Raw genomic sequence first — 25,207 nt, 5'->3', positions numbered from 1 at the left:
ATACATATCGATGTGCATGGTAGGCTGCTCAATTCCTTTTACCTACGGTCTTACCACGAGGTAATACTAACTACTTCGTGGGTTTTACCACGCACTAGACGTGAATACGAAAGTTAGACAAGTTAATACTTATGTCAGAGGTGCATATACAAATTAAAATAAAATTGCTCTTGAAATTAATTCACCGCAATGTTTTATAATATTATTGGAATAAATTACATTTAATTAAAAAAAATCTACACAAAATAACACGGCATATTTCGGTTGAAGAAAGAATCAAATAGGAACGCCTAGCGCATAAACGACGTTTAAAATATGCTAATATACGTATTTATGTACAGTAATGTCCAACTATGAGTTCCCCGCGTGGTAATGGGTAATAGTATCGGTACGAGTACGTATTATCCGGGAGGCGCGAATACAGTCATCGACAAAAATTCCAGCAAGATTGAGTAAAGATATGTTTCGCGGGGTATGGACGTTGTTCGATATATATCGCGTTAGTGAGACGAGTCGACGAGTATCGCAATATCGATCGCAACGCGGAGAGCGAGCTCGCGCAATGGCAGTTCTCGATACTGGTGGGTCTCTCTGAACGACGTTTTGATAAGAAATAGTTGAAAGGAGGTGAAAAATGTGCAAAGACAGGGAATACAAGGAGCTAGGGGATCGGCGAAAAGTGATATCGAGGTTAAACAGTGCGGGAAAACGGAGAAGTGGACGAAAAATGGGTGAAAAGGTTTAGCTGTCGCATCTTTGCAGCGAGAACGAGAGGGAGAGAAAGAGAGAGAAAGAGAAAGCGAGAGAGCGCGAGCGAGAAAAAGAGAGAGAGAGAGAGAGAGAGGAAGAAAGAGTGAGAAAGACAAGAAGAGATGTCTGCGCCCCGAACGACGGACGGATAGACGAACGTCTCTGTCAAGTTTTTGTGATTTTTCTAAAAACGTGTCTCGCGAACTAGAGAGAGACTCAGTCTATTTGTGAGAGAAAATAATGTATATCGAATGTGAAATTTGTTCAACTTGAATCAAATCCGCCAGTTAATCAAGTGAGATGTTTTCAACGCCGGCGTCTGTGGTGGGCGAGTCGTCGGGCTACGACTTTGAGAAAGAAGAGAACGCCGCCAAGTGGAAGGGGGTGTTTGTCAACTCCCTACGCAAGGTTTGTTTTCTTCGGATCCTCATTCACGATCCGTCTTTTCCCTAAACGATCGCCACGCGCACTTTCCACAATTTCCGAGCCTCCTTCACGGCTCTCTTTCCTCAATTATTACTACCTTCAGACTTCTCTGGCGATGTTACTACACACCAGTTCGCTCGTATGCACACGTACAGCCTTGTCAAAGTCAGGTGACACCCCGCATTTACTCTTTTCAATCAGCTGGTGTATTCTATCAACTTTGTATCACCTTTCGGGTAATCGTTTGTAAAGTAACTTATTCAATTGTAGAACAACAAATCGAAATATTCTCATTTCCATTTTATCGTCAAATCTTCAGCTTACAGAACTTCATTTATATGGATTCGATTTATACCATAAAATGTACAATGAAAATCTACAAATAATTAAATTAAAATATATGCATCGCTAACGTTTGGTAAAAAATAAAGCGCAAATTTTCCACCATTATTTATTCATTAGTGTCGTTTTATTGACAAGGATGATGATTTTAGAGTTATTGAAAAGTTATTTGTAGTAATTTATAAAAGTGATATCTTCGAAGAAATGGAGTTGAAATTCGTAATGTTAATGTAACTATGTATTTTTTTTCTAAAGAAAAATCAATCTTACAATATCAGAATTGACTGAACTTGGGTAAATCATTACGAAGCAACACAGACACACTGTTTCATAACTTAATTGCTTCTGAATCATGAACAAAATGGCAAACTCATGGTTTTTGCAACAATATTTTGTTACATTAATGGTATTAATTTTAACCTCAGTAAAAAACACAATCTGCCCTTTCGTTGTCACAGAAACATACAGCTTTCTTTAGCAAAATCTGATTAATCTTTAAATTAGCCAGAATTCCTAAGACCAGTGTGGCAACCAATCATTCGTGTTCACTGCTACGTTTGACTTCGCTTATTGATCTCTTTTATTGCAGGTATTGGAACAGGTTCACCCGAGTTTGGAAGCGAGGCAAGACGCACTTGATTATGTGGAAAGTTTGATCCTTCGAATGCTAGGAATGTTGTGTGGCCGACCTCCACCACACACTCCTCAAGATGTTGAAGAACGTGTTAGGCGCACTTTTCCAACGCCAATTGATAGGTGGGCTTTAAGCGACGCCAAGGAAGCATTAGAAAAGGGAAAGAAAAAATCGCCTCTTGTATTACCTGTGGATAAAATACATCAGCTGCTACAAAAGGTTTGTAGTACAGATTAGATTTAGGTTCTTACTTGAATCTACATTTTCAAACGTAACCTTGTCCTCAGGCGATTGAACTATTTAAATATACGCTCTGAATTCTTATTTTTAATTGTAGGAAGTATTGCAGCACAAAATTGACTCGCAAGTCAGTTTGTTCGTTGTAGCCGTACTGGAGTACATCTCGGCTGATATTCTGAAGGTTTGTAATTTTGAACACTACATTGTCCTACTAAGAGTCGTAGTACAGAAAACCTTATTGCCGTAATCGCCTCGCAGATATTTTAGTATTTAGGTTTAAACTGTTTCAATTAATGAACAACAATGTTTTTGTTCAGTTGGCTGGAAACTATGTTAAGAATATACGCCATGTTGAAATTTCCTGTCAAGACATCAGGGTGGCGATGTACGCTGACAAGGTAACATATGACTTACTGAAATTTTGCCATTTACACTATATTTAATTTGTCTGTGTCCTTTGGCTCAACATTCACTACATTCCTGTTGTACATCAAATATTAATTAGTAAATTAAATTAGTAAAATTGAATTGGAAAGTCCGTCCTAAATATATGAGGGATCATTTTTATTTACTTTTTTCAAGTAAGTAGACTAGTGGAACAAATTTAAACAAGTTATTTCCATGTCAGTAATCGGAAAAATTTTCTGAAAATTCCAAACATATTTACTGAAATTCTTTCTTTTCGTTTAATAAATACTAATTTATTCAAGATTAAGTTTATCGTTGTACATGGAACAGCTACAATAAAATTATTGCAACCCCAAAAATCGAAATAATTTCTATGAATTGTTTAATTATACGTTTCTACGTCACCTTAGTGTCAGAAGATTTTGTGGAACTTTGGGCCTACTTATCATTTTTTCATCCAATGTAACATAGCTTATAGTTATAAGCTTTATCTAGGTAATAAGTTGGATTGAGAACAATTAGTGTTACGAGATAGACGGGTTCTGAAATAAATGTAATTCATTTGCATCAGCTTATCGCTATTAAGTATTCGTACGGTTATTTAAAAATGTTTCGTATGTCAAAAATTCAATTTGCTATCTGTACATGTGTATTGACTTTGAAAAAGTACGGATTTTACAGAAATGAAGTTATCAGGAATCACATATGACATTCGTTAAAAGTATTTTTCTGGAGATGTGGTTATTTGTCGTGTTTTGTTCTCTTGGTTTTCTTTTCCCCCTCCCTTATGAAATTCACATTGCAATTTAGTATACATAATACAGAACATATGTTGACTCGTCAAAGGGGGCTATAAATTGCAAACAAATCTTAGAAGTTAGTAATAACCGTTGTTGTAATCCAAAAACCACTGACTGGCTATGCTAGATTAGACACAGGCTAAGTGGTAATTGTGGCTGCAAATGTTCTCTGCTTGGTTACATGCTTTCCACCAACTAAAAACAACACCAACAATGTTCGCCCTCTACTCACGCTGTTATAGGTGGTACGTACCTGCGACGCCCCTGTAGAAAGTTATTTGAACACATTCAGTAATTATTACATTTTCATGATCCTCTAATCGTTTGTGAAATTTTGTGAACAACGGAGCTAAATAACTAACTTTTTATGATACTGTAAATTACTGAAAAAAAAAAATTTGGCAGGCTTACTGTTTTTCAAAATAATTAACATGGTACTCCATTTGTGTCAAAATAGGTAATGAAAGTAAATTTCTTCCCTACAACACAGCCCACAACTCAAGCGGGCTTATCGTATCTATTCATTAGTGAATTATCACATGCTACGACATTAATTAGCTCACGTTGTTGCTGTTTGATACTTGTATACTAATTAGAAAAATCTACGATCAACTCTACTTGAAATTCTTTGTCTCGAGTTCATCATTAAACTAGCATGCGCGAGTAACCATTTCTGGAATACCAAGCATGAAAATTGGCACACTTGGAATGGACTACGTTCAAGGTTTATGCTAATGCTCAACATTGATATTTCTGGATTACTATTATATTGTATCTGTAATAGATTTGAGGTGTACAACTTTTATTTTAAAAAATTTTTTTTACCCATGGCTGGTATATATTCTTATAAATTAGCTAATGAATGTTTTGTGCCTATTATTTTGTTTCTTTTTCATATTTGTCACTTAGACTGAGAAATCAATTTAAATTTAAATCTTTTACCTGTCTATATGTTGTTGAGCCTTTATTCAATCTTGCGTGGGTTCATTTCAAAAACCATCGACCGCAAGTAAATGTTCTTATAATATTTATTCTAGACAGAGTCTTGGTAGAGTCTTTGCCACTTCTTTAAGCAGTCAGTTTTCCGTTATTGGACACCTCAGCCTACGTATTGCCTATTCAACTCTTGGCTGTCTGCATTTAACCATTCAATTCAAATTTAATTACTGTTACGTCTACCACTATGAACCTTACTTTGCCGCGCGGCCTGTGCTGTAGCGGCTGAGCTACAGCAGTTGGCTCACTAATTCACATGTGGATAATGTTCAAAACTCAGTGATATATTTTTACTGTATTCCAACTATGTCATTATTTCAATGTGCGAACAAGGTGATCCTGTCTTTGTCTGCTTTTCATAAGCTGTTGGTTCTGTCTGCGACAAAATTTGTTCCGACAATCTCAACATCCTGTCTGTTATATTCTCATTGAGTATATGCCTACTTTTCTGCAAATTTCCTTCATACCTACTTTGGATATTTACATATTCTTAATGGAATATAGTCGGAAGCACTGTTCAATCGTTTCTCATAAATTCCCATCCTTCAACAGGTCCTGTTGGATATGTTCTATCAAGATGACTGTACCGAAGGTCCCCAAAGTGGCTTAGGTGCGGTTGTATCAGTCGATGATCCAGGACCATCCCCACGAACGTCTTACGAAGATTTTGTTCGTGACCTTATACATGATGAACGACACTATCTACGTGATCTCCACATGATAATCAAAGTATGTACATTATTGATGTAACATAAAAATATTTGGAAAGATCTTTGTTATTTAGATTTTCCAAAGAATCGATTTCTTTATTTCCCTAACATTTGTATGCAAATGTTTCAGTTCCGTATTTTTGATTTGAGCTATGTTAAGTATTTAGAATCTTTTATAACAATCGCAAATGTCGAGTCCAAAAAGTGAATAATGAAATCTACGTGTTAGCATTAATTACTAACAATCTCAGTGTTAGTAAGCATTTGTTTATCGCAGGTGTTTCGTGAAGAGATAGAAAAAATGGCTCAAGGTCCCCACGAACTCGATGCACTATTTAGTAATATAATGGATATTTATGAAGTAACGGTAACACTGTTGGGAAGTTTAGAGGATATTATGGAAATTACGGAAGAGAAACAGACTCCTACGGTTGGATCCTGTTTTGAAGAATTGGCTGAGGCTGCAGAGTTTGATGTGTACATAAAGTACGTGAGTTACAATATTTATATTTTATTAGAATGTTTTACAGAAAATGGTATGTGATCGATAAATTCTTCTTTTATTTACGTGTCAAATAAACGGCTTCTTATAATAGAAAAAAAAAAAAAAAACGATTTGAGACCGAAGATAAATTTACATAAATATGATTCTCATAATTCTTCTAAAAAAGATTTCTGAATTGAATAAAAAATAATTCGAATGTTTCAAACTCGAACACAGATTTTCAAAATAACACTACAGATGATCAACTTTGAATGAATCTTAATACAGATATGCGAGGGACATGAACAGTCCGACCAGTAGGGAAGTCCTGACGAGGTTATTAGCTAGACCAGAGTCCAACGAAGCATTGCGGACAGCAGGTCATGGGTTTAAGGAAGCTGTAAAATATTATTTACCAAAACTATTGCTTCAACCTGTGTGGCATTGCTTCTTGTACTTTGACTACATTAAGGTGAGTGACATAGACATGATATTATGTTTGTGAGAAATTGTTATGAAAATTAAACGTGCCTTTGATAACGTTATACTTTATTATTTATATAAAACGGTTTGGAAATCATCATATATCAATATCATAAGGTTTGATTCACTTCGAAGCATTAAGGGAAATGCGACTTTCATGATTGTCAAAATTTTCAGTATGAAACAAAGCTTGCACTGAAATACTGCTCAATTATTTCGGCTGTCAAAATTCGCCAGTACTACAAATGATAACCTTGATAAAAAACGACCAGAATGCAAAGACTTTTGTGTTGTTTTATGGGAATAATAGCTTTGATGTGTGCTTCAGCTATAGCAAAATTCATTTATTGGAGTCTTCTTATAGGTCTAGTGGCAATGACTGTATATTATGCCTATGATTTGCTCAAGTGCAGATTCTACCGACGCCGAAATTATGGTTATTATTTTTCACTAGTCCAGCACATAATTCATATTTTACACGATATCACTTGATATCGCTACAGAGTTGATTTTTATTCTTTCGTTAACTACTACCTAGGTTCCTAAGCTAGGATTTAACACACTGATGTATAAACAGTTTTAGTCATTGTTTAGTTACATTATACTCATACCTCATTGTCACAACTGTTAATTGACGTGTTACCAATTTTATTTATTGCATCGCGACAGAAGTACTAAATTAATGTCATACTCGTTATTCATCAATTACAGGTGTTACATAACTTGACTCCAAATTCAGACGATCGTGAGACTTTAGAACAAGTGCAAGGTCTTTTGCGACCTCTGCAAATGGAACTGATGAAATCCGTCGTAAATCTTCCAAAAAAAGACACAGGCCTACGGATGCAAAGTAGGGCGAGAAGGCAAGCTGCACTTGAGAAGACTAGTGAATTGCAAAAGACTGTCGATGGTTGGGACCAAAGGGATATCGGGCAATGCTGCAACGAGTTTATAAGAGGTGATTAGTTCGCAACATTCGTCGTAAATACCAGGGCAAAATTCCGAACTGTAATTTTGACGTGATTGTGTCCGATGACAGAGGATATGCTAGGAAAAGTTGGAAGCGGCGGGCGAAGATTAACCGAAAGGCGAGCTTTTCTTTTCGATGGGCTCTTGGTACTCTGCAAACCAACTGGAGGAAAAAGAGTGAGCGTTAGTGTCGGACCGGTTGCGGTAGGAGGGGGACATCCGGCGCACCAAGTTGAACTCCGCCTGAAAGAGCGTTTTTTCATCAGAAAAGTGGAGATCATTGACAGAGAAGACACTGATGGTCAGTTACGTTACTTTACTGAGTAAACGTAAATGCAATAATAATAGATTATTGAAACATGTAAAATTAATTATCCAACAAATACGATACGTTAAAATGACTGAAATTTTCTGTTTGTTGAATATTGAATGGTGTTAGCCTTAAAATTAATTTTTTGAAATTTTACAAATAAGTTGATCAAACATTTATTTCTGGTAACACTTCCAATTTTTCACTGGTTCATTTACTCATTAACAAAAATCTTCACAGAATTGAAAAACACTTTCGAAATTGCTCCAAGAGACCACCCAAATGTTACACTCGTTGCAAAATCTCTCGAAGACAAAAATAGCTGGATGGCCGATCTTGTAATGCTTAATACTAAAAGCATGCTAGAGAGAACGCTTGACAGCATACTGTTGGATGAAGAAACGAAACATCCTTTAAGACTTCCTCCACCTCATTTGTACAAATTTTCCGAACAAGATTCCCCTGAAAATATAGTACTGGAGGCTAGAGAAAATGGAGGTGTGCCTCTGATCAAAGGTGCTACACTGATCAAACTGGTTGAAAGGTTAACTTACCATATATACGCAGATCCAGCTTTTGTACGGACATTCCTTACTACTTATAGGTAAGTTGGATTTAAGTGATTAAGGATGACAATGTTACATAGTGATTGCGTTTAGTTCAGCAGAGTAATGAATTGGCTTCACAATTTTATCTTGTAATGACGAAGATTGTGTTCTGATATTTCAATAGGAGTTTTTGCTCGCCCCAAAAGCTTTTGTCTTTACTCATCAAGAGGTTTGACATACCAGAGCTTTCGGTAGTGTATGGAGATGAGGACAAAGCACCAGGGTGTAAAGCTGGGGCTAGAGAAGACTGGAAAAGGTACAAAAAGGAGTACTGTCAACCTGTTCAATTCAGGGTTCTCAATGTTTTGAGGCATTGGGTATGTGTACAAAGTATCAAGTTTAATAATAGCTATTTTGATATTTTTAAACCGATCTTAAAACCAATAATAAAGTGCAATAAATTTTCTATACCCCTTTAATCTTCATTTGCATTTATTTTCACAGGTAGACCATCATTTTTATGACTTTGAACGCGACAGAGAACTCTTGGAAAAGTTACAGGCTTTTTTAGACACAGTAGGCGGAAAATCGATGAGAAAATGGGTGGATTCAGTTATGAAAATTGTTCAGAGAAAATGCGAGCCATCCGAACAAAGGCCAATTACTTTCAGTTTTGAACGCTCCCCACCTGCAATTGAGTGGCACCTTAAAGTTCCTGAAGAAACGTGGGGAATACTCACAGTGAGTGCATTTCCGTAATCGTAAATAGAATTTTGCTGAACCTTCGTTCATGATCATTGTATATCACATCATATTGCTTTACAAACACTTGAGCAACATATTGCTGTTTTTTATAGTTACACCCTATCGAATTAGCGAGGCAATTAACGTTATTAGAATTCGAACTGTATAGAACAGTAAAGCCTTCAGAATTAGTCGGCTCAGTTTGGACCAAGAAAGATAAAGAACAGACATCACCAAATCTACTTAAGATGATTAAGCACACAAACAATGTAAGCCTTATGATTATTTACTGTATAATTTTTTTATTAGTCATACTAAATATACTAAATTGAATTGTACATTAGAATAGTAAAATTTGTGAAATTTTCTCTCAAAAAAAAAAAAAAAAAAAAAATAAATAAATAATCTCTATACTCCTTAGGTCACACGATGGCTTGAAAAAACTATAGTGGAAGCCGAGAATTTGGAAGAGCGTGTCGCCATTGTGTCTCGGGCAATTGAAATTATGATGGTGCTACAAGATCTGAACAATTTCAATGGCGTTTTAGCTATTGTAAGTGCTATGGGTTCCGCGTCTGTTTATCGGCTGAAGTTCACTTTTCAGGTAAATCATGTGATTATCTGTTGTTCGAATACCTAAGATTCTTAACTCACATCTCAAAGTAAGACGAGAAATAAATTGTGAATTACATTATCATAGCAAATACCGGCGCGATTGGAAAAGGCACTGGAAGACGCCCGAGAGTTGAATAGTGATCACTTTCGAAAGTACCAAGAAAAATTACGATCTATTAATCCACCTTGCGTACCTTTTTTCGGTAATTATGATATCCCAATATTTCATAACTGCTGTACCTTTAATATCTGGAATACCTGTTGACAATTGAATACATTTGTAAACCGTTCACAGGCATGTACCTGACAAATATTTTACACACTGAGGAAGGAAATTCTGACTATCTTCAGGGTAGTCCAGAGCTGATAAACTTTAGTAAGCGACGGAAAGTCGCAGAAATCACAGGCGAAATTCAGCAGTATCAAAATCAGCCCTACTGTCTCAGCGTAGAACCTAGAATAAGACATTTTATTGAAAACCTTTCTCCTTTTGACCCCAATATGAAAGACGCCGATATAGGCAACTATTTGTATAACAAGAGTTTGGAAGTGGAGCCCCGAGGTTGTAGACAACCACCCAGAGTCGTAAGTGTCTCAATTGAACTTGACAAAACGACGGAATAAATTGTCTGATCACAAGTATGTTCGTTTTTTCAGCCACGTAAATGGCCGGATCTAAATTTGAAGTCGCCTGGCATCAAGGCAAGGAGTCTAAGTGGCAGATTACCAGCACCCTTGCAAGCAGTGACGACTACAGTCAAATTACATGATCCAGCGCCGGAAGCTCCACCTCCTCCTGAGTTGCCTGAAACTCCCCCGCACACCTCTCAAATGGCACCTCCGCACACGGGAGATCATAGCGTATTTGCTCCTGTACTACTAGGAGGTGGGCATTCCTCATTTTATATTACATCAAATTGAAAATACCAGATATTTGCTATGGAAACATGCTAAATATTTGGAAATAAAACTATTCTACAATCCCATGGAGTTATAAACTTAATACTCAAATTTGCCCATCAATGATTGCTTTTTCTTGGCCTTTTCTAGGAACAGGCCCTCCACCTGGATCCCCTGGTCCTCTCAGTATGTCAGGTCTTTCGCTTGGCTCGCCTGGTAGCAGTCCGCAACTTGGATCGCCCGGTCACTTTCCACCACCGTATCACCAATCTCAGACAACCCACTTTGGTTTCAACTCGGGAACAATTAGCGTCGTTGGCGCCTTGACGGGTTTGTCATCCGGTGGGAGTCCTGGGGCTTCTATGCCTCCACCGTTATCTCCTAGCCACTTACCTCCGAACCAACCGCCACCACCCTTACCCCCCAGATCTCACCGGAGACGAGACAGCTCTGTCAGTGAATCACCGCAGCAGGTGTGTTTTTTCGTTTTGTCTGAAAATTGCTAACACAGTGATGAGTTTTGTGTTCCCCGTTTGTTTTTAGGCTCGACAAGCTCCAAATGCTCCAATACTTCCACCACGAGAGGGTACTTCTCCGCCTCCTTTACCCCCACGGAGAGATGTACCCCCCATTATGCTACCACCTCGACTCTCGGCTACTCTGAACCCTAGCAGTTCAGGACTTTTGGCAAGGCGGAATTCCACTCTGGAAGCAACGGGACCAGTTCCCTCCCACCCTAGGCGGCACATGTCTTTCAACGGGCCTAGTCCCACCAAACTTCCCCCTGCTCAACCCAACGGTATATAGATGAAAGTATTCTGTTGGAATGTTAATCTTGATTCTCGTGTGCGATGTGATATCAATTTTTCAAACAGCAAGAGCCTCTTGTTTTCTTTGGAAAATGTTAGTGAGAATACTACAGAACATCCAGAAAGATCTTCGATTCTTTCATTTAACAAAAATAACAAATCCATCATATTTTAATAATCCTCAAATTTTGAATAACCTCGTAACAAATAGCATTTAATTTTCAGGATCAGTGACTCCTAGGTTACCACCAAAGCCGCTACCTGGAAGGCCACCGACGACAATGTTTAATTTCAGCGCCCCGCCTGGGCCTAGTTAAGCTCCTTCTCCCATTCCCTATTAATGAACTCCACAAGGCTGATTTGTACTCTTTTAAGTAAGCTTATGGAAGACAGTTATACGTTTTGTAAATTTTTATTTGTTTTTTTCTAGGTAGCTATTGAGTAGAGATTGCAAGAACGATCACACGCATCACGTTATTGTCATAAGTATTACAGCGCGACATTATTTACAGCATCTCTCACAGCTTTCACATCTTTCCAACAATTACTAACTTTGTTAAACTTGGTTTTCAACTGTCTGAAAAGATAAAACAGTGTGTTTTGTAGTACTGTTCGTAAAAAAAGTGTGTAGTGTTAATTATAATAGACAGAACGACCTTCAACCCTAGAACGGCGCACTTTCGCAGCCGATCATTAACGATACACTTGGGTGTTTGCCACGTGGCCGACTTCAAAAAGCGGTGGTTGCGGCTGCAATGAAGATTTCTTTATAAACTCAACGAAGAATTTTCCGTTGAACGGTCAAGAATGCTGAGAAGTAGGATAAAGTCGAATTCTGCAACACTGATTTATAAAAGGACCACACGGTGGCGAAAAAGTACTGAGTGTTGCACACCCAGTGTACAATTCTAGGGTTAACTGTTGGAAAAAGTCCTGTTGTGTCACGTACATGTGTTCAAAAAGGATTTCTTTTTTGTTATTTGAATTCATTTAAATTATGTCATTTTATGTCAAAAATTATTATTTTATTTTTGTCCAAAAATATCTATAAAAAATGGAATTCAGAAGCACGTGAAACGTCAAAACATTGATGTAACCTCTGAGTGTGGTATGAAATGTTTCCTAGAATTTTACTGATTAGACTATAATCGAGCTTTGGCCCCCTTTCCAATTCCCAATCAACCCTGTCTACTCCCCCCCCCCCCCCCCCCCTCCTTCCCTCCCTCTCCCCCCAATACAACTGTGATACACTGTAAACGTGGGTATGTATGTTATGTAAAACTATACGTTTAGACTTGAAGAAAAATAATACACACGCAGAGAAAAATTTAAAAAAATTTTTAAAAATCATACGATAATATTTGAAGAAAAAATTTCAGGCGTAAGTAAAGTACAGAATTGAACGAATGATAGGCCAATATACCTAACTAATTATACATATATAAATTGAATCAATTGGAAGAATGAATATGTATATGTATATTATTATAAATATATTCTATTGATAGTTATTATTGTAATAATGTCAGACGCACGTAAGACAAAAAACTGAAATATTGAGGTCGTGTAAAATAAAGAGTATATTGTGTAGTATGTGCAACGGATCTCTGTTATTCGGAAAGTTGTTTGAAAAATTATGTTCAACAACCTATTTCATTTAATACGAATTTAATCATTTCTTTTTATGTTATATTGTATATATTACATGATGCAGGCATGATTTTTAAGTCTTAACAGATTACTGGATTGACGTAATAAGCGTAACATTTAAAGAATGATAACGATGCTTGAACATGGCATACAATTTTTGTTTTTTACGCTTAGAATTACATAAATTTGAAACAGTGATTTCAAGACAATCTCAGATTTTCATTGGACAAAATACATTAGCCTCGGGGTGAAATTTGAATTGTAAAATAAAACATTAAAGCCTGAATATTCTCTCTAGTTGATATTTGATTTCCACAGGAATTTGGAAGTTGTAAAATTTTCCATCTGTATAAAACTGGTGAAAATCTTTCAAATTCCATGTTGCTTTTAAATATGAAAAATTTTGTACAAATTAGAAATGAGAGTTCAAAAAAATTCCATGTACATAATACCAATTTCTCTGACATTTCATAAATTTTATCCACCAGACTTCATATACCTTAATATAATCGTATTACGATTCACGATATGTTTTGAGTTTTCGGACATCTTGTGGCCTTTTTCTATTTACATAAACAAAGGTATGTATACACAGCGCACTTAGGTATCATTATTTCTACTACATTTCTATATACAAGTAATCGCAATGTTGTATCCGATAAGTGTGGAAAAAAGAACATTATGTCTTCTTTTGATTAAAACGATGATTTGTACTTGTTAGGTATATGAATGGACTTGAGTAAACAGGCGATCTTGCAGTCTGTTTGACGTCAAACGTTGACCTATTTGATCGCGGTAGGTATTGTACTGCTAATTATCCAACCTGTCACCTATATACTTATAACGTCGTGACTCTTTCGTATCTTTCAGATAACGGTACGCATCAAAGAGATCTACATCACTTCCCACACCGTTGACGAATTACTTTGTCTGTGTGCCCGAGGGCCCACCTCCACGTGGGCGTCGAGGCCATCACTCAATTTACTGAAACGCCTCGCCCAGCTTCCTCGACCTCCTTGCGGTCGCCCGATACTTCCGGCTTCCCGCAGAGCTGTTAACAGCTCGTCTTCGTCTTCCCGACCCGTGATACCTTTCTCGTACTTCGCTTCCTGCGCCAACAGCCGTTCTCTCTGGATTTGAGTCGCAATTGCCCTTGGCACCGCTGGGATTGCGTAGCTCATTATACCCGTCAGTGCAAACACCTGTAAGTTCAACCGGTTATCGTCATCAGTCTCTGTTATCTCCGAGTGAGAAACTCTGTAATAATGAATGGATGTATGTTACAGCAATTAACTTACCACATGCTCGAACACCACGACGAATGCGAGTCTCGCTGCGAAAACGTGCCAATAGTGTGGACTGAGTTCGTAAGCGTCCGGGTGATCTGGACCGTTTCTGTAACCTCGGTACTGACATGTGGGGGGATCGGGATCCTCGTCAGCACTTCCCATGTCCTCCCTATAATCAGAAGTATTGAACTCCGATAATGAACTGTCTATGTACCCGGTCAGGTTGTGCGAGTCCGAGTATCCAAAGGCGTACACGCTTCTGGGGATAAAGTCTGAAGTATAAGCGATCACGAACGCCTGGAAGCAGAGAGAGAGTGGTTGGTTCGCAATAAAATCATAAAATTCCTGTTTATTTATTTGTTTATTTTAATTTTATTTTTTGTCAGAGAACTTTGTAACGTCCGTTTCACCTACGTTGGATACCACAGCTGCGTAAGTAACACCCTGGAGAATACCGAACCAGGCGCCGATGTCCTCCACCCTCTCAGCAAGAGGCCTTCGGGCTTCCTTCACCATTTTATAAGCATCAAGTCGTATTTCGGCAATGTTGTTCAACAAAGCGAATAACGGAGCCAAAGGGAACGCCGCGACAAACAATGTGACGAATCCGTATTGTATGACTGAAAAGTATACCAAGAAACGAGGGGGATGCGTGAGAAAAGTGAATTATCTGTCGATATTCGCCGTCCCTTCGACACATTCGGCAGGAAATGTTGAGAAATTATTTCACACTCACCCATCTCAAGGTACTCGTCAAACAGTGCCATTTTACCGGGATCCTGAAGCTGATAATCCTTCTCCCAGCGAGTATAAGGTCTGTTTCGATCCTTCGTCGCTGCCTTTTGAGTTCTCTTTCGCCACCAGTTCCACATCTTTGGAGATAAAATCTCCAGAAAGTTGTTGACGCATTGCTTGCCAATCATTATTATTGCCAGTTGGATACAGAGTTCTGACAAACAACCGGCTGGGTCACAAACATCAGTCTTAATACGGAAAAATTCTGAAGATCTCGCACTCCGGTCACCTGGGTGCTTGAAGAATCTTCCCTGCAACGAATCACTTCCGTATATTAAACTTGTACCTCTTGTTATCAGGCTTGCGATAATTCGGAAACGGCATTTACCTTAAAAAAAGCTATGTATATCAACGACGAGTAAAAGTTGACAAATTCAAATAGAAATATCTTGAAAGTATAGCTATCCTCGTATTCAGTCTGAGTTCTCGGATTTTCCATGTTCGTTAGCCACCTTGCCAATCGGTGATAAACCCGGGTCAGGATCATTATGATGAACAAATTGATGAGGGCGGCGGTCGTGGAAGTGAAAATTTTTGCATGTTTCTTCAAGAATTCACCGCCGCTGTTATAAAATACTGACACTAATGATATCCGGTATATGATTGTGCCGAGAACCGCAGCCAGTACAACACAAATCTGGAACAGAGCTCGGTCCGTTAGTGAAATGAAGAACACATGAAGAAAAGAGACCCAAAGTAACCCCCCATGCTCACCATAAAAAATACCATGGATCCGGTTGCCGTGAACCGAAGAACCCTCGACCATGCTGGAAGGTAAGGCTCCCTTTCTCTGGTCACAGGATTGACGCGATACGTTTTCACCGTGGTCTCGAACTCTGGTCTGGTCTCTTCATCACCGTCCACGTTTTGGAGGTCCCATTCCCAAACTATCACTGCCTGTCGACGTTTCCATAACTCCAAAAACGTCGTCGCTGTGTATAAACGTTTAATTTATCAAAATCATTTTTTCTTACTTCGTGACTGTAATTTGGCATAAAATTAATACTGATTCTTTTATATTGTTTTCGTACACACCCCAAAAAGACATAAATATTGCGAAGAAGACGGTTGCTGGATTATCGAACAGGTATGTCAGTTTAGAAAAAAGACAGGAATCTTTCAGCTTTTGATATTTACACGCCTTGTCGCAGAGAGGACAAAGTGTTATATTTCCTGCAATGATCGGTTAAAATCAAGTAATCCATAATATCACATTATTTATTAATACATAGTAATTAATAATAGTATCAATAATATCAATCCGAACACCCGCATACGTAATCATTTCCCTCAAGTTTATTATACACTCTACCAAAAAATACACACATAATATCGTATTTTATGAGAATTAATTTTTTCACTATATTTTACAACTCACCAGCCAATGTGGGATCACAGATTTCTTTACTGGGTATGTTATCTTCGCTTTCTATACTTCCAAGGCCGTAAAAAAAGCAGAGCAAACCAACAACAGCTGGTGGGTATAACGCCTTCGTGTAAAAACCCAACCAGGCAAAGTAGAGGGCTACCTTCTCCCCGAAGTATCTCCTGACCAACCACAAGGGTTGCTTCTTGAACCTGAAACGTCAGTTAAAGACTGGGGAAGAAATTCATGTTTTTTGCTCTTTAACTTTAACTCTGTTTCAGATATGACGAACAAATTTTTCGCTATCAACGAGCTTTGCAAATGCCTGATGATGAAAGAGGATATTTAAAAAAATACATCGTTGCGATTAGATCCGATTCCCACAGCTTGGTCTCGACATTATTTCTCACCACTTAGAAGGCCGAGCCCATTCCAGGTACAACAAATGTCTGTCGAAGAGTTCGCCATTGGGCCCGGGAGTATCGTAAGGCCCTTCATGGAGTGGGAAACATTCGAGATAAGTACCGTCCGCCAGAAGACGTCGGATCCCGGCTCGTTCGTGGTTGTCATCGTACCGTGCCCTCAACAAAATTTGCATGACGATCAACGACCTCTGGGCCGGGGTGAAAGCCGTGTCTCTGTCCTTTACTACGAACCTGATATCAGATAACGTGTAAAGGGGTAAGTGCGACAGTCCATTTAATAATTAGAGTTGATTGCAGCTACAGTAGAATTTTTATAGATCTTGATATAATAAAGGATCTAATTTGCAAAGAGCATAAGCATGTAAAAATAATTGCAGTGGTGTAGAAAAGGCCCTTCCTCCTTAAAAAAAATCAAAGCCGACAGATCTTAGCAATTTTTAATCCACTTGACGAAATTTTTTGCTGGTATGTGTATCAGTGTATAAACTGTTATACCTTTCTTCCCGGTCGCCGGCGTCAGCACTGGCGTAAAAACTCGGCTCCTCGGGGATTCTGTTCGTATCCCAGGAGTGGAGTCTCTGGATCCACTCTATCCACGGCGACCATTTTGCCCAATATTTCGGTTTCTCTTTACCACCTTCGCCGCCCTGTCACATCGGATGATATTGTAAGAAAGGACAGATAGTACGTAATATTCAGAGATTTCCAAAAAACGACGAACAACAGTTATCGAGCAAAGCTCACCCAGGCTTTTACTGATATCGTGATGAACCTTTTCGTCGGTAGTTTCAGGTTCATCACCTCGGCGTACTGCATCTTTGTCTTCCATGGTATGTGGAGCTTCAAAAAGTACGTTCTGCCGTCGAACGATGTGTTTTTGTGTTCAAGCTCCAGTTGTAAGCCTTCCTTGAGGAGATTCTGCTCGAAGACTTTCCGCTGCTCTATCCTTCTGGCTTCGGTCTCCGTCATCACACCCTCGTTTTCTTCCCGGTAGACCAACACCATGTCTATTCGACGGCGACCGTCGCTGCGCAAAGGTAAAAGGTACAATAAATGATTTCTCAATAATCACTCTTAGTAATTCGTAGTCAGTTTGGTATAATTACCCTATCGATATGTGTCCATTTACCTCAAGCTATATAAGTTTCACCGGTTCCCATCCAGAATCTCATTTTCCAAAATCTTCCCTGAGCAAAATTCCCCTTCCCGAATATTATTATACGCTTATTAATGTCCGCCCAGTTATTTATCTATTTATTTATTTATTTTGGGAAATTTTATCCGGGGGGATTTTTTCAGTGGTGATTTTGTCGCAGGAAGATTCCGGACGGTCACCGTTTGACGGATTCTTGCAATGCCAGTAATTTTCAGTCTCAGTCCTTTTATTGTTCGGTACCAAATTTTTGACTGAATTATCTGCAGGACTTATCATAAATTCATATGCATGGAAAATCCACTAATAGAGAATACAACACGAAATTGTACGCAACGGCGTTAGAAACGGTAAAGAATTGTCATACTTTTTAATAACCACGTGAACAAAGCGACTAGTATAAGTACTGCATGTGATCGTTATAGTTTTTAAAAATAACGCGGTGCGTGGTGCTCTTCTAAATATCGTGGCTAACATCTTTAGTCTCCCCTATCTCATTATAATTAATAACTCGAAGTGGTACCCACTAAATTTTTCACCCCACTGAAAAAAATTCTTCATTTCATACTTTTTTTTGTACGTGAATACTTTGTTTCTACGGGTTCCCGTTTTTTCTGTTTTTTTTTTCTTTTTTGTGGACGTGACGTACCTACAGACATCTGTGATTATTAACACGGCGAGATCTCAGAAATTCATTGTGTTTACCCCGAAGCAGATGGAAACAAATTTAACATTCTCGTGATAATACGGAGCGATATTCGAGCACGTAATATAACGCAAAAGCCTCAGGTGTACTATCTCGAATTTTTTCACTCCTGAAAAGCTGTTAGCTTACTGCCGGCCACGAAGCACGTATGTAGCATATCTATAGTCACGAGTGGCATGAATAATTTAACCCCTCTTGAATTGTTCAACGGTTAGAGCCTAAATTTGAAAAAATCGCTATCTCGTCCATTTCGCCGTGTTTTTTTTTATTTTCTTCCAACGCAGTTAAGCCAGACTCTACAATAGTTGAATTATTTTTAGCACCGTACTGCCAACCACATTATTTGGCTGACAGTCGGTAATCGTTTCCATGTACATTATGCGAAATATATATGATGAGTTCATGCATAAATGCGAATTGCGATTATTTAGCTACGACACTATAAAACTGTATAATATAAAAAATCATGAAAACTCACCGAAAAAATAACGTCTCAGGGTCAGATTCCGGTCCCACCGTTGTATCCAATCCATCATCTTTTCGGGATAACGCTTCTTTGCTCATCTGTTCGCTGTCCGAGTCCTGGGGGGCAGGCGTTCCAGGCAACGACGGGCTTGCGTCCGGTGGTGCGGGTGTTAATTTTGGTCCTAAAAACGCTAAGTAAATGTTGACGAATTTCATAAACAATGGAATATTTCTAGTCGAGCGGTTCCTCGACTAATATTATCGCGTATATCTATAATATTTATTAAAGTATAACGGTAAACGTTATCGCGATATTCCGCGCAGAATGGAATCGTTTAATTCGAAAGAAGATTTCTACTAGTTACGTTTCATCCCTCTATTTCTGTAATATTAGGAAATTGTTCGAATGTGAGAATTTCACTCAACGATTTATCACTTTACACAAGTTTGCTTCAGCATCTCACATCTTTCATGGATAGGTGATTATCGTGTATGATTAATTATGTATAACTATCAGTGCCTGTAAGCTCACCCCGAAAAAGGATTCTGTGATCGTATCAAGTCTAGGATTTTTTACGAATGTACTCATTCAACTCATTGTGCAAAGTCCGCGAATCTTCCTTTTATACGACTCACGGTACTTGCGCAGGGTCGAATTAATCAGCTTTTCCTGATATATCGAACTCGGTGGACAATTGCGATAACAGGCCACTTGGCGATCATATATCTTGTACGAAACAGTAGACTGTAAATATCATGTACGTATATGAATAGGCACGAGGATATTCAATTCCATGCTATGGGAACTATTAGCCATCGATTTCTGTTTCGTGTGTTACTTCTTGTCTAATGAGGTCAGGGTACCTACATCGAGTTTCAAAGTTCCTGCAGTTAAACGTCCTACATTCTCTTCACGTTCGAATTATGCTTCTATAGTTTGTCTATGCATTTATCCCCACATTTATCACTGCAACTATTATCGTTTTTGTCCAAGTTGGAAAGGATTACTGAGTCGGGAAAAAGTTTATTTCCAGTCTGCAGAATCTCGTAATCATAAGTACATCAATATATATATATATATATATATATATTATTTTTTCTCGAACTACCCTCCCTTTTGGTTTGTAAGTATAAATTCCTACCTCGGGGTCTTCAATTCTCTGCAAGAAAAAGCTTTCTACTCATCGCATGAATAGGGGGAATTTTTGACGAAACAAAGATATACTGGTTTAAAAATTCCCGACCGATCAGGCAACTGCAACGAATCCGGATTTCTCCCCATTACACCTCGTCTAATAAACTCTTCGTCGCAAGTATCGCAATAATACCCTTGGCGCTGTATAGCGCTTCATCACGCAGCGCAGCAACAGGCGGTTGTGAGAATGAAATTAATGCTAATAAGGGGCGGCTGTTGAAGTTCGTGACAAATTTACCGAATAAGTCGCGTGCCGTTAAGGACTTGCTTCCGACGACGCAGGGATGAACGCTCGCCCTCGAGTACCGCCTGGATATCCTGGGGCTCCCGGATCCCGACGGCGACTCGCCGCTCGTCGGATTGTATTGCTGAAGGCCATTTCTGGCCAGCTCGAAGAGGGCGTCGCTCGTCCTCTGGAGAACGGGCTTTGTCACGTCGTACGGGGTTCCAGGACGTCTTTCCACGCTCCTTCCCGCAGGACTCCCCTCGCGATTCGGCGTGTGCGTTGCCGACGATACCAGGGACGTCTCCGTCGATCCGACCGAATGCACCAAATCGCTCAGCTGTGACCTGCTGGGGCTGAATTCTGGGATAACTTGAGAAGCTCCCTCGGCTCGACTCGGTCTCCGGCTGTGAGTGTCCTGCAGAAATTTCATCATGATAAAATCTGATCGCGGGGGTTGTTTTCTTCTCGTTCCAACCCATCCCCGTCTCGCTGTGCAAACGCCGTTGATAATTAGAGAAGCATTTATTATTCGACAAGTTTCCGCCTTTACGCAGCGCGTCAGTGGAAAGTAAATCGTTTTATACCAGAATTGTAAAACACTGGTCGACCTCGTGTATCGATTCGATGTGACAGCAGCACTACGTATAGACCTCGTATGCGTATTTATTTATGTGGCGACGAGGTACTCGACGCTTGTCAAAATATTTTTTATTACTTTCTTATTTGCTACCGCAGATTGCACAGTTCTCTGAAAACTTTTCAAGTGTTTTCAATTATTCATGTTCCTGACCGCCAAGCGTCGAACACCACGTGGCTGTGATTCGCGAGGATCACTCGTCCGAAGAACTCGAAATCTTCATCTACAACCATACGTCGTCGGTGTGATAACGAATAATGATCTTTCCTTTTTCTAATTTCAGAGGATTTCACCAACTGAACTTGAACACTTTCTTCTTACTTCTTTTACCGCGGAACTGAGTTTAATGATCGAAAGACACACGGGTCTTCGTTTTCAAACATCATCTGCCGGATTTTCCTGTGCAGTAGGTACCTTGGTTTCATTCTCCAAGCGGATCGCGTCGGCGTCCATCGCCTCGTCGACGAAATTGAATTTTATTTCCGGTGAAGAGGACACGGTATCGTTCGGACTTCTCCCCGGAAGATTTCCGGGCGAGGGTGGTAACGAGAAGGAAGGTGTGGGTAACTGCAACGCGTCCCGATCCGGAACGCGGACAGTCTGCTTGTAGCGCGAAACAGACATTGATCAATTTTGATCGCTCGGAGCCGTGGAGACCCGGCGTTGGTCGACTTCTTGTTAATTATAAATGGCTAACCACAAGCCCCAAGCGGCGAAACGCTCAGAGGGGTAGGCAGACCTTGCTTCCCTTTTTTACCCTCTTTTCTCTTCAAGAAGGTCCCTCTGACCCCGCGTACCGCTTGAGTCTCGATAATCAGCTACCCCCCACAGTATATACCAAGTCACGATTATTTTTTTACCAATTTTCTCGCACCGAATTGACTTATGAGTAATCTCAACCGTATAAAATAAAAATAGGTCTCGAATGCACGTGCTGCCAAGGGCATAATCATTTTCAATTTTACTTTCATTCACATCTTCTTGTTAGTTTCTCTTGTTCTTGTTAATGATATCCCGAATTTAAACGACTCGTCGGTTTAGGCTTTGGAGTTTGGGGGGAGGGGGGTGGGTGGGGGGCCAGTGAAAAATGGGACAAGCGTGAAGAACGGAACATGATTGCATGATCATTCGATTAATATTTTTCTACGTCTGTTTACAACTTGTAATAATCAACAAAAACTTACCACTTTCTAAGCTGCGATTAAAAAAAAACAATATTTTTTTTTTTTCTCAATTAATTTTTGACTTGCTCCATTTTGCCCCAGTCTCCCCTATTATACTTGGCTGAAGTTGGCTTTTCAACTCGTACGAGTCTGCAATTTCACGGTAGTATATTAATTCTTTCATTCCGATGTTTTCGAAATTTAATTTTTCGCGTTTGAACTAGATATATATGCCTAAATTGTTGCACGTTATAACGCGGATTGTGTTTTACACAGGTCTATATTATGCGGGAGACAAAAATACGCGCAGGTAACAAAATCCTACTCCACTGTTTCAGTGTTCCGATAAAATCAATGAAATAAATTGTACGGCATAACGCAAATATGTATAATACATATAGTACAAGCGAGCCCTAAAGTACAAAACGAGTGCCACATGACTCCGGCGCGAAAATAGATTCGCGATTAACATTTCAGATGTAATTGCTTTCTTCAAACCTTTCTTGACCTTTTTTAATTATTAATGCACTACCTGCAGGTACTCCGCGTTCTCCCTCATTGTAAGAATTATACTCGACTACGCGCGGAGCGTTTCGACGTCATTGAAGAAAATTTAAAACACCACGGGTGTTATGATAATCAGATTAATGAAATTAAGCGCAACACGTGTTTCGCGAAGAGCTTAGCTTGTAGTCTTCTCGTATGATCGTGATCGCCGCGTATAAATTGTCACCGAATTTATTCAATCGCACTGCCAAAAGCGGATGAGTCTTGAAATTCTGTCTTTTTTGATTGTGTCGGTTTTTACGGCAGGAATAATTAAATCTGGCACCCCACGATGCAGCATTGAATAATACGAGAGCAATAAACTTACATTCCGCTCACACTATGACATTCACTTTTGCTAAAACCAATTTCAGAACTCGTCTTCGACGCGCAGCGTCATCGTCGTCGTCGTAGCAACGACTAACGGCGGTCTACTTGACAGCCAAAAAGTAAAAAGCCGATAATCGTAATTTGGTAACAGTTTTACATCATCATATAGTGATCTCCGACAAGGCGTTAGGCAACTTTTGAAAAATTCTGGCAAATTCGAATGAAAATAGGTAAATTCAAACGTAGGAGCATGACGACGACAACGAACCACGTACAGATTGTAAGATTTGAGAAAAAGAGAATTACAGTCAAGAGTCAATTCGTTGCGAAGAAGTCGAATCCCGCGAAAACGGAGCAACAACTGATCGCGATGGGCGCATCGCGAATCGCAGCCCTAAAAATTTGTAATCTATACGTTTTGTTTATCCGTTATTGCGTGACGGTATCACTCGTGTATTTATTTCACACGATCGAGGGGGAAATCTCCGAACGTTTGCGGCGTTGGGTTTGGTGTAATGATGCATACTGAGGAACGGAGCATAAACTATCTTGGGAGCTGGACGAAACTAATACCAGCTCAACTCGGGCGGACGGACTGACGATAAACACACAAGGAAACTGCTGCGTGGATGTACGAGTGATGCGACGATCCCGTATGGGCATAAAACCCCTCTATACGCAACCCCTGCCCCAGGAAAGCTACCGATGAGCCACATCATATCCATGGTGACCGAGTGGACAACACGCTCTATGTTCCTTGTATGTGTGCAGCGGACAGTGCTCGGTCACTCGGCGCGTCCTTCCTTCCGTTGTAACACTTGTTGGACGATGAAGGATGCCTCGCGACACGTAACACGTATAACGCACAGGGTTAAATCAACACATAATGTCCGAATAAAAGTCTCAACCAGATAGACGTTTTTCCTCCTGGCCTAGCAAAATTGTCACTAGACTTACGATGAAACGATTTTTTAAAGCACCGAACTTGCCGAAGTTGGCCGCTGCTGCGCTTCCCAAATTCACGCTTATTCGGTATGAAATTCTACTCGTTACGTTTACTATAGTCTGTCAATAATTTTAGATTCAGGGGGAGAAACGATACGTGTATATGACCTTCTAACGTTTGTGGCTTTTCCCTTTTTCAAACTTGTTACAGTCAATTTGCCCAGAGCGATGAGGTAATGGAAATGCGACTACATGGCAAATAAACAAAAAAAAAAAAAACAGTATAGCATTCTTCTTTTTTCGGATACCTCGCAAGTTTTTTTAAATTCTAATTGGAAGTCACGAAAAGCTAGTGATACAACATGTGATTAGCCGACGTCCGATCGTTCGCGTAATTGTACTTAAGCCGTATTCGCACTAAAATTCTCTATAAATACTTGATGAAGCAGTGAAATAAAAGCAGCTCGATTCAGGTTGGCAAATCAAACTCCATTACGCACGTTCCATGACAAATACGGAACAACCCTCTCGTTCGAACGATTTTTTGTTCTAAGGAAATGTGTTTCAAACACTCACAGCAATATATCGCCATTGCGACCGTACTGGATGAACGTCATACATAGTATGTAATGAATGAATCAGTCAGTGGTTAAAAGAAAAACAAAGCGCATATCATCAAGTGAGAAATGAACTGATCGTACAACGCGTTGGAAAAAGCGCCGACATGCCTTAAAGGAAGTATATCACGATAAATCTAGTGTCAAAATGCCAATAGTGATGAATACTGTAGATTCATAACACGCTCAGATGTGTATCGGATAATGCAAGAACAATGTTATACTTTATCAATAATAGCTGTGATTCACAAATTATAGCATTACTTGTATTATGTTATTCGCCCCAGGAACGTGCTGTGGCCTACAAAAAGATACGTTATTTAATTTATAGAACCATATGCCAGAATAATGTCAGCAGTCCAACCGTCATCCAGTGCTCACCTTGTGCGCATATCGACAGCAGTGGGCCACCCTTTTCATTTTTTTACGTACGTCGTTCGTTACATGTATGCTGTGCTAGAGATGTGTGAGGTATACGTCACCACATGACGTCCGAGAAACGGAGGGCAAAATCCTTGAATGGTTAATAAT

At 39.4% G+C, this 25,207-nt stretch overlaps 2 protein-coding genes across 4 annotated transcripts; one reads left to right on the top strand and one right to left on the bottom strand.

Moving 5' to 3' along the window:
• The first annotated feature begins 550 nt into the window (after positions 1-550).
• Positions 551-12,364, top strand: LOC107223279 (protein son of sevenless). Of its 2 annotated transcripts, none has more exons than XM_015662910.2 (20): positions 551-1,158; positions 2,108-2,371; positions 2,490-2,573; positions 2,710-2,790; positions 5,149-5,325; positions 5,584-5,792; positions 6,079-6,262; positions 6,985-7,231; positions 7,313-7,543; positions 7,793-8,156; positions 8,285-8,477; positions 8,605-8,841; positions 8,958-9,113; positions 9,266-9,448; positions 9,545-9,662; positions 9,755-10,044; positions 10,117-10,345; positions 10,510-10,832; positions 10,903-11,158; positions 11,394-12,364. In XM_015662910.2, exons 1-20 carry the CDS (start codon positions 1,051-1,053, stop codon positions 11,483-11,485), a joined length of 4,026 nt encoding a protein of 1,341 aa, XP_015518396.2. In that variant the 5' UTR covers positions 551-1,050; the 3' UTR covers positions 11,486-12,364. The 2 variants fall into 2 exon arrangements, with proteins under 2 accessions (XP_015518396.2, XP_046595027.1); XM_046739071.1 differs by having other exon boundaries at positions 2,710-2,792; positions 5,148-5,325; positions 11,599-12,364.
• A 157-nt stretch (positions 12,365-12,521) lies between these two features.
• LOC107223273 (anoctamin-4) lies at positions 12,522-23,792 on the bottom strand. Of its 2 annotated transcripts, none has more exons than XM_046739072.1 (15): positions 23,688-23,792; positions 21,490-21,675; positions 20,451-20,853; positions 19,031-19,208; positions 17,438-17,720; positions 17,189-17,340; positions 16,679-16,924; positions 16,281-16,480; positions 15,938-16,075; positions 15,617-15,834; positions 15,231-15,539; positions 14,844-15,153; positions 14,522-14,727; positions 14,117-14,404; positions 12,522-14,020 (listed from the first exon to the last, which is right to left on the bottom strand). In XM_046739072.1, exons 1-15 carry the CDS (start codon positions 23,775-23,777, stop codon positions 13,712-13,714), a joined length of 3,516 nt encoding a protein of 1,171 aa, XP_046595028.1. In that variant the 5' UTR covers positions 23,778-23,792; the 3' UTR covers positions 12,522-13,711. The 2 variants fall into 2 exon arrangements, with proteins under 2 accessions (XP_046595028.1, XP_015518391.2); XM_015662905.2 differs by having other exon boundaries at positions 19,031-19,199.
• Between the last annotated feature and the right edge of the window lie 1,415 nt (positions 23,793-25,207).

The sequence above is a fragment of the Neodiprion lecontei genome, chromosome 4 (assembly GCF_021901455.1).
Source record: "Neodiprion lecontei isolate iyNeoLeco1 chromosome 4, iyNeoLeco1.1, whole genome shotgun sequence".
NCBI classification, from domain to species: Eukaryota; Metazoa; Arthropoda; class Insecta; order Hymenoptera; family Diprionidae; genus Neodiprion; species Neodiprion lecontei.
Note: the sequence above shows the minus strand (reverse complement) of the source record. Positions and strands in the feature narration are given on the sequence as shown.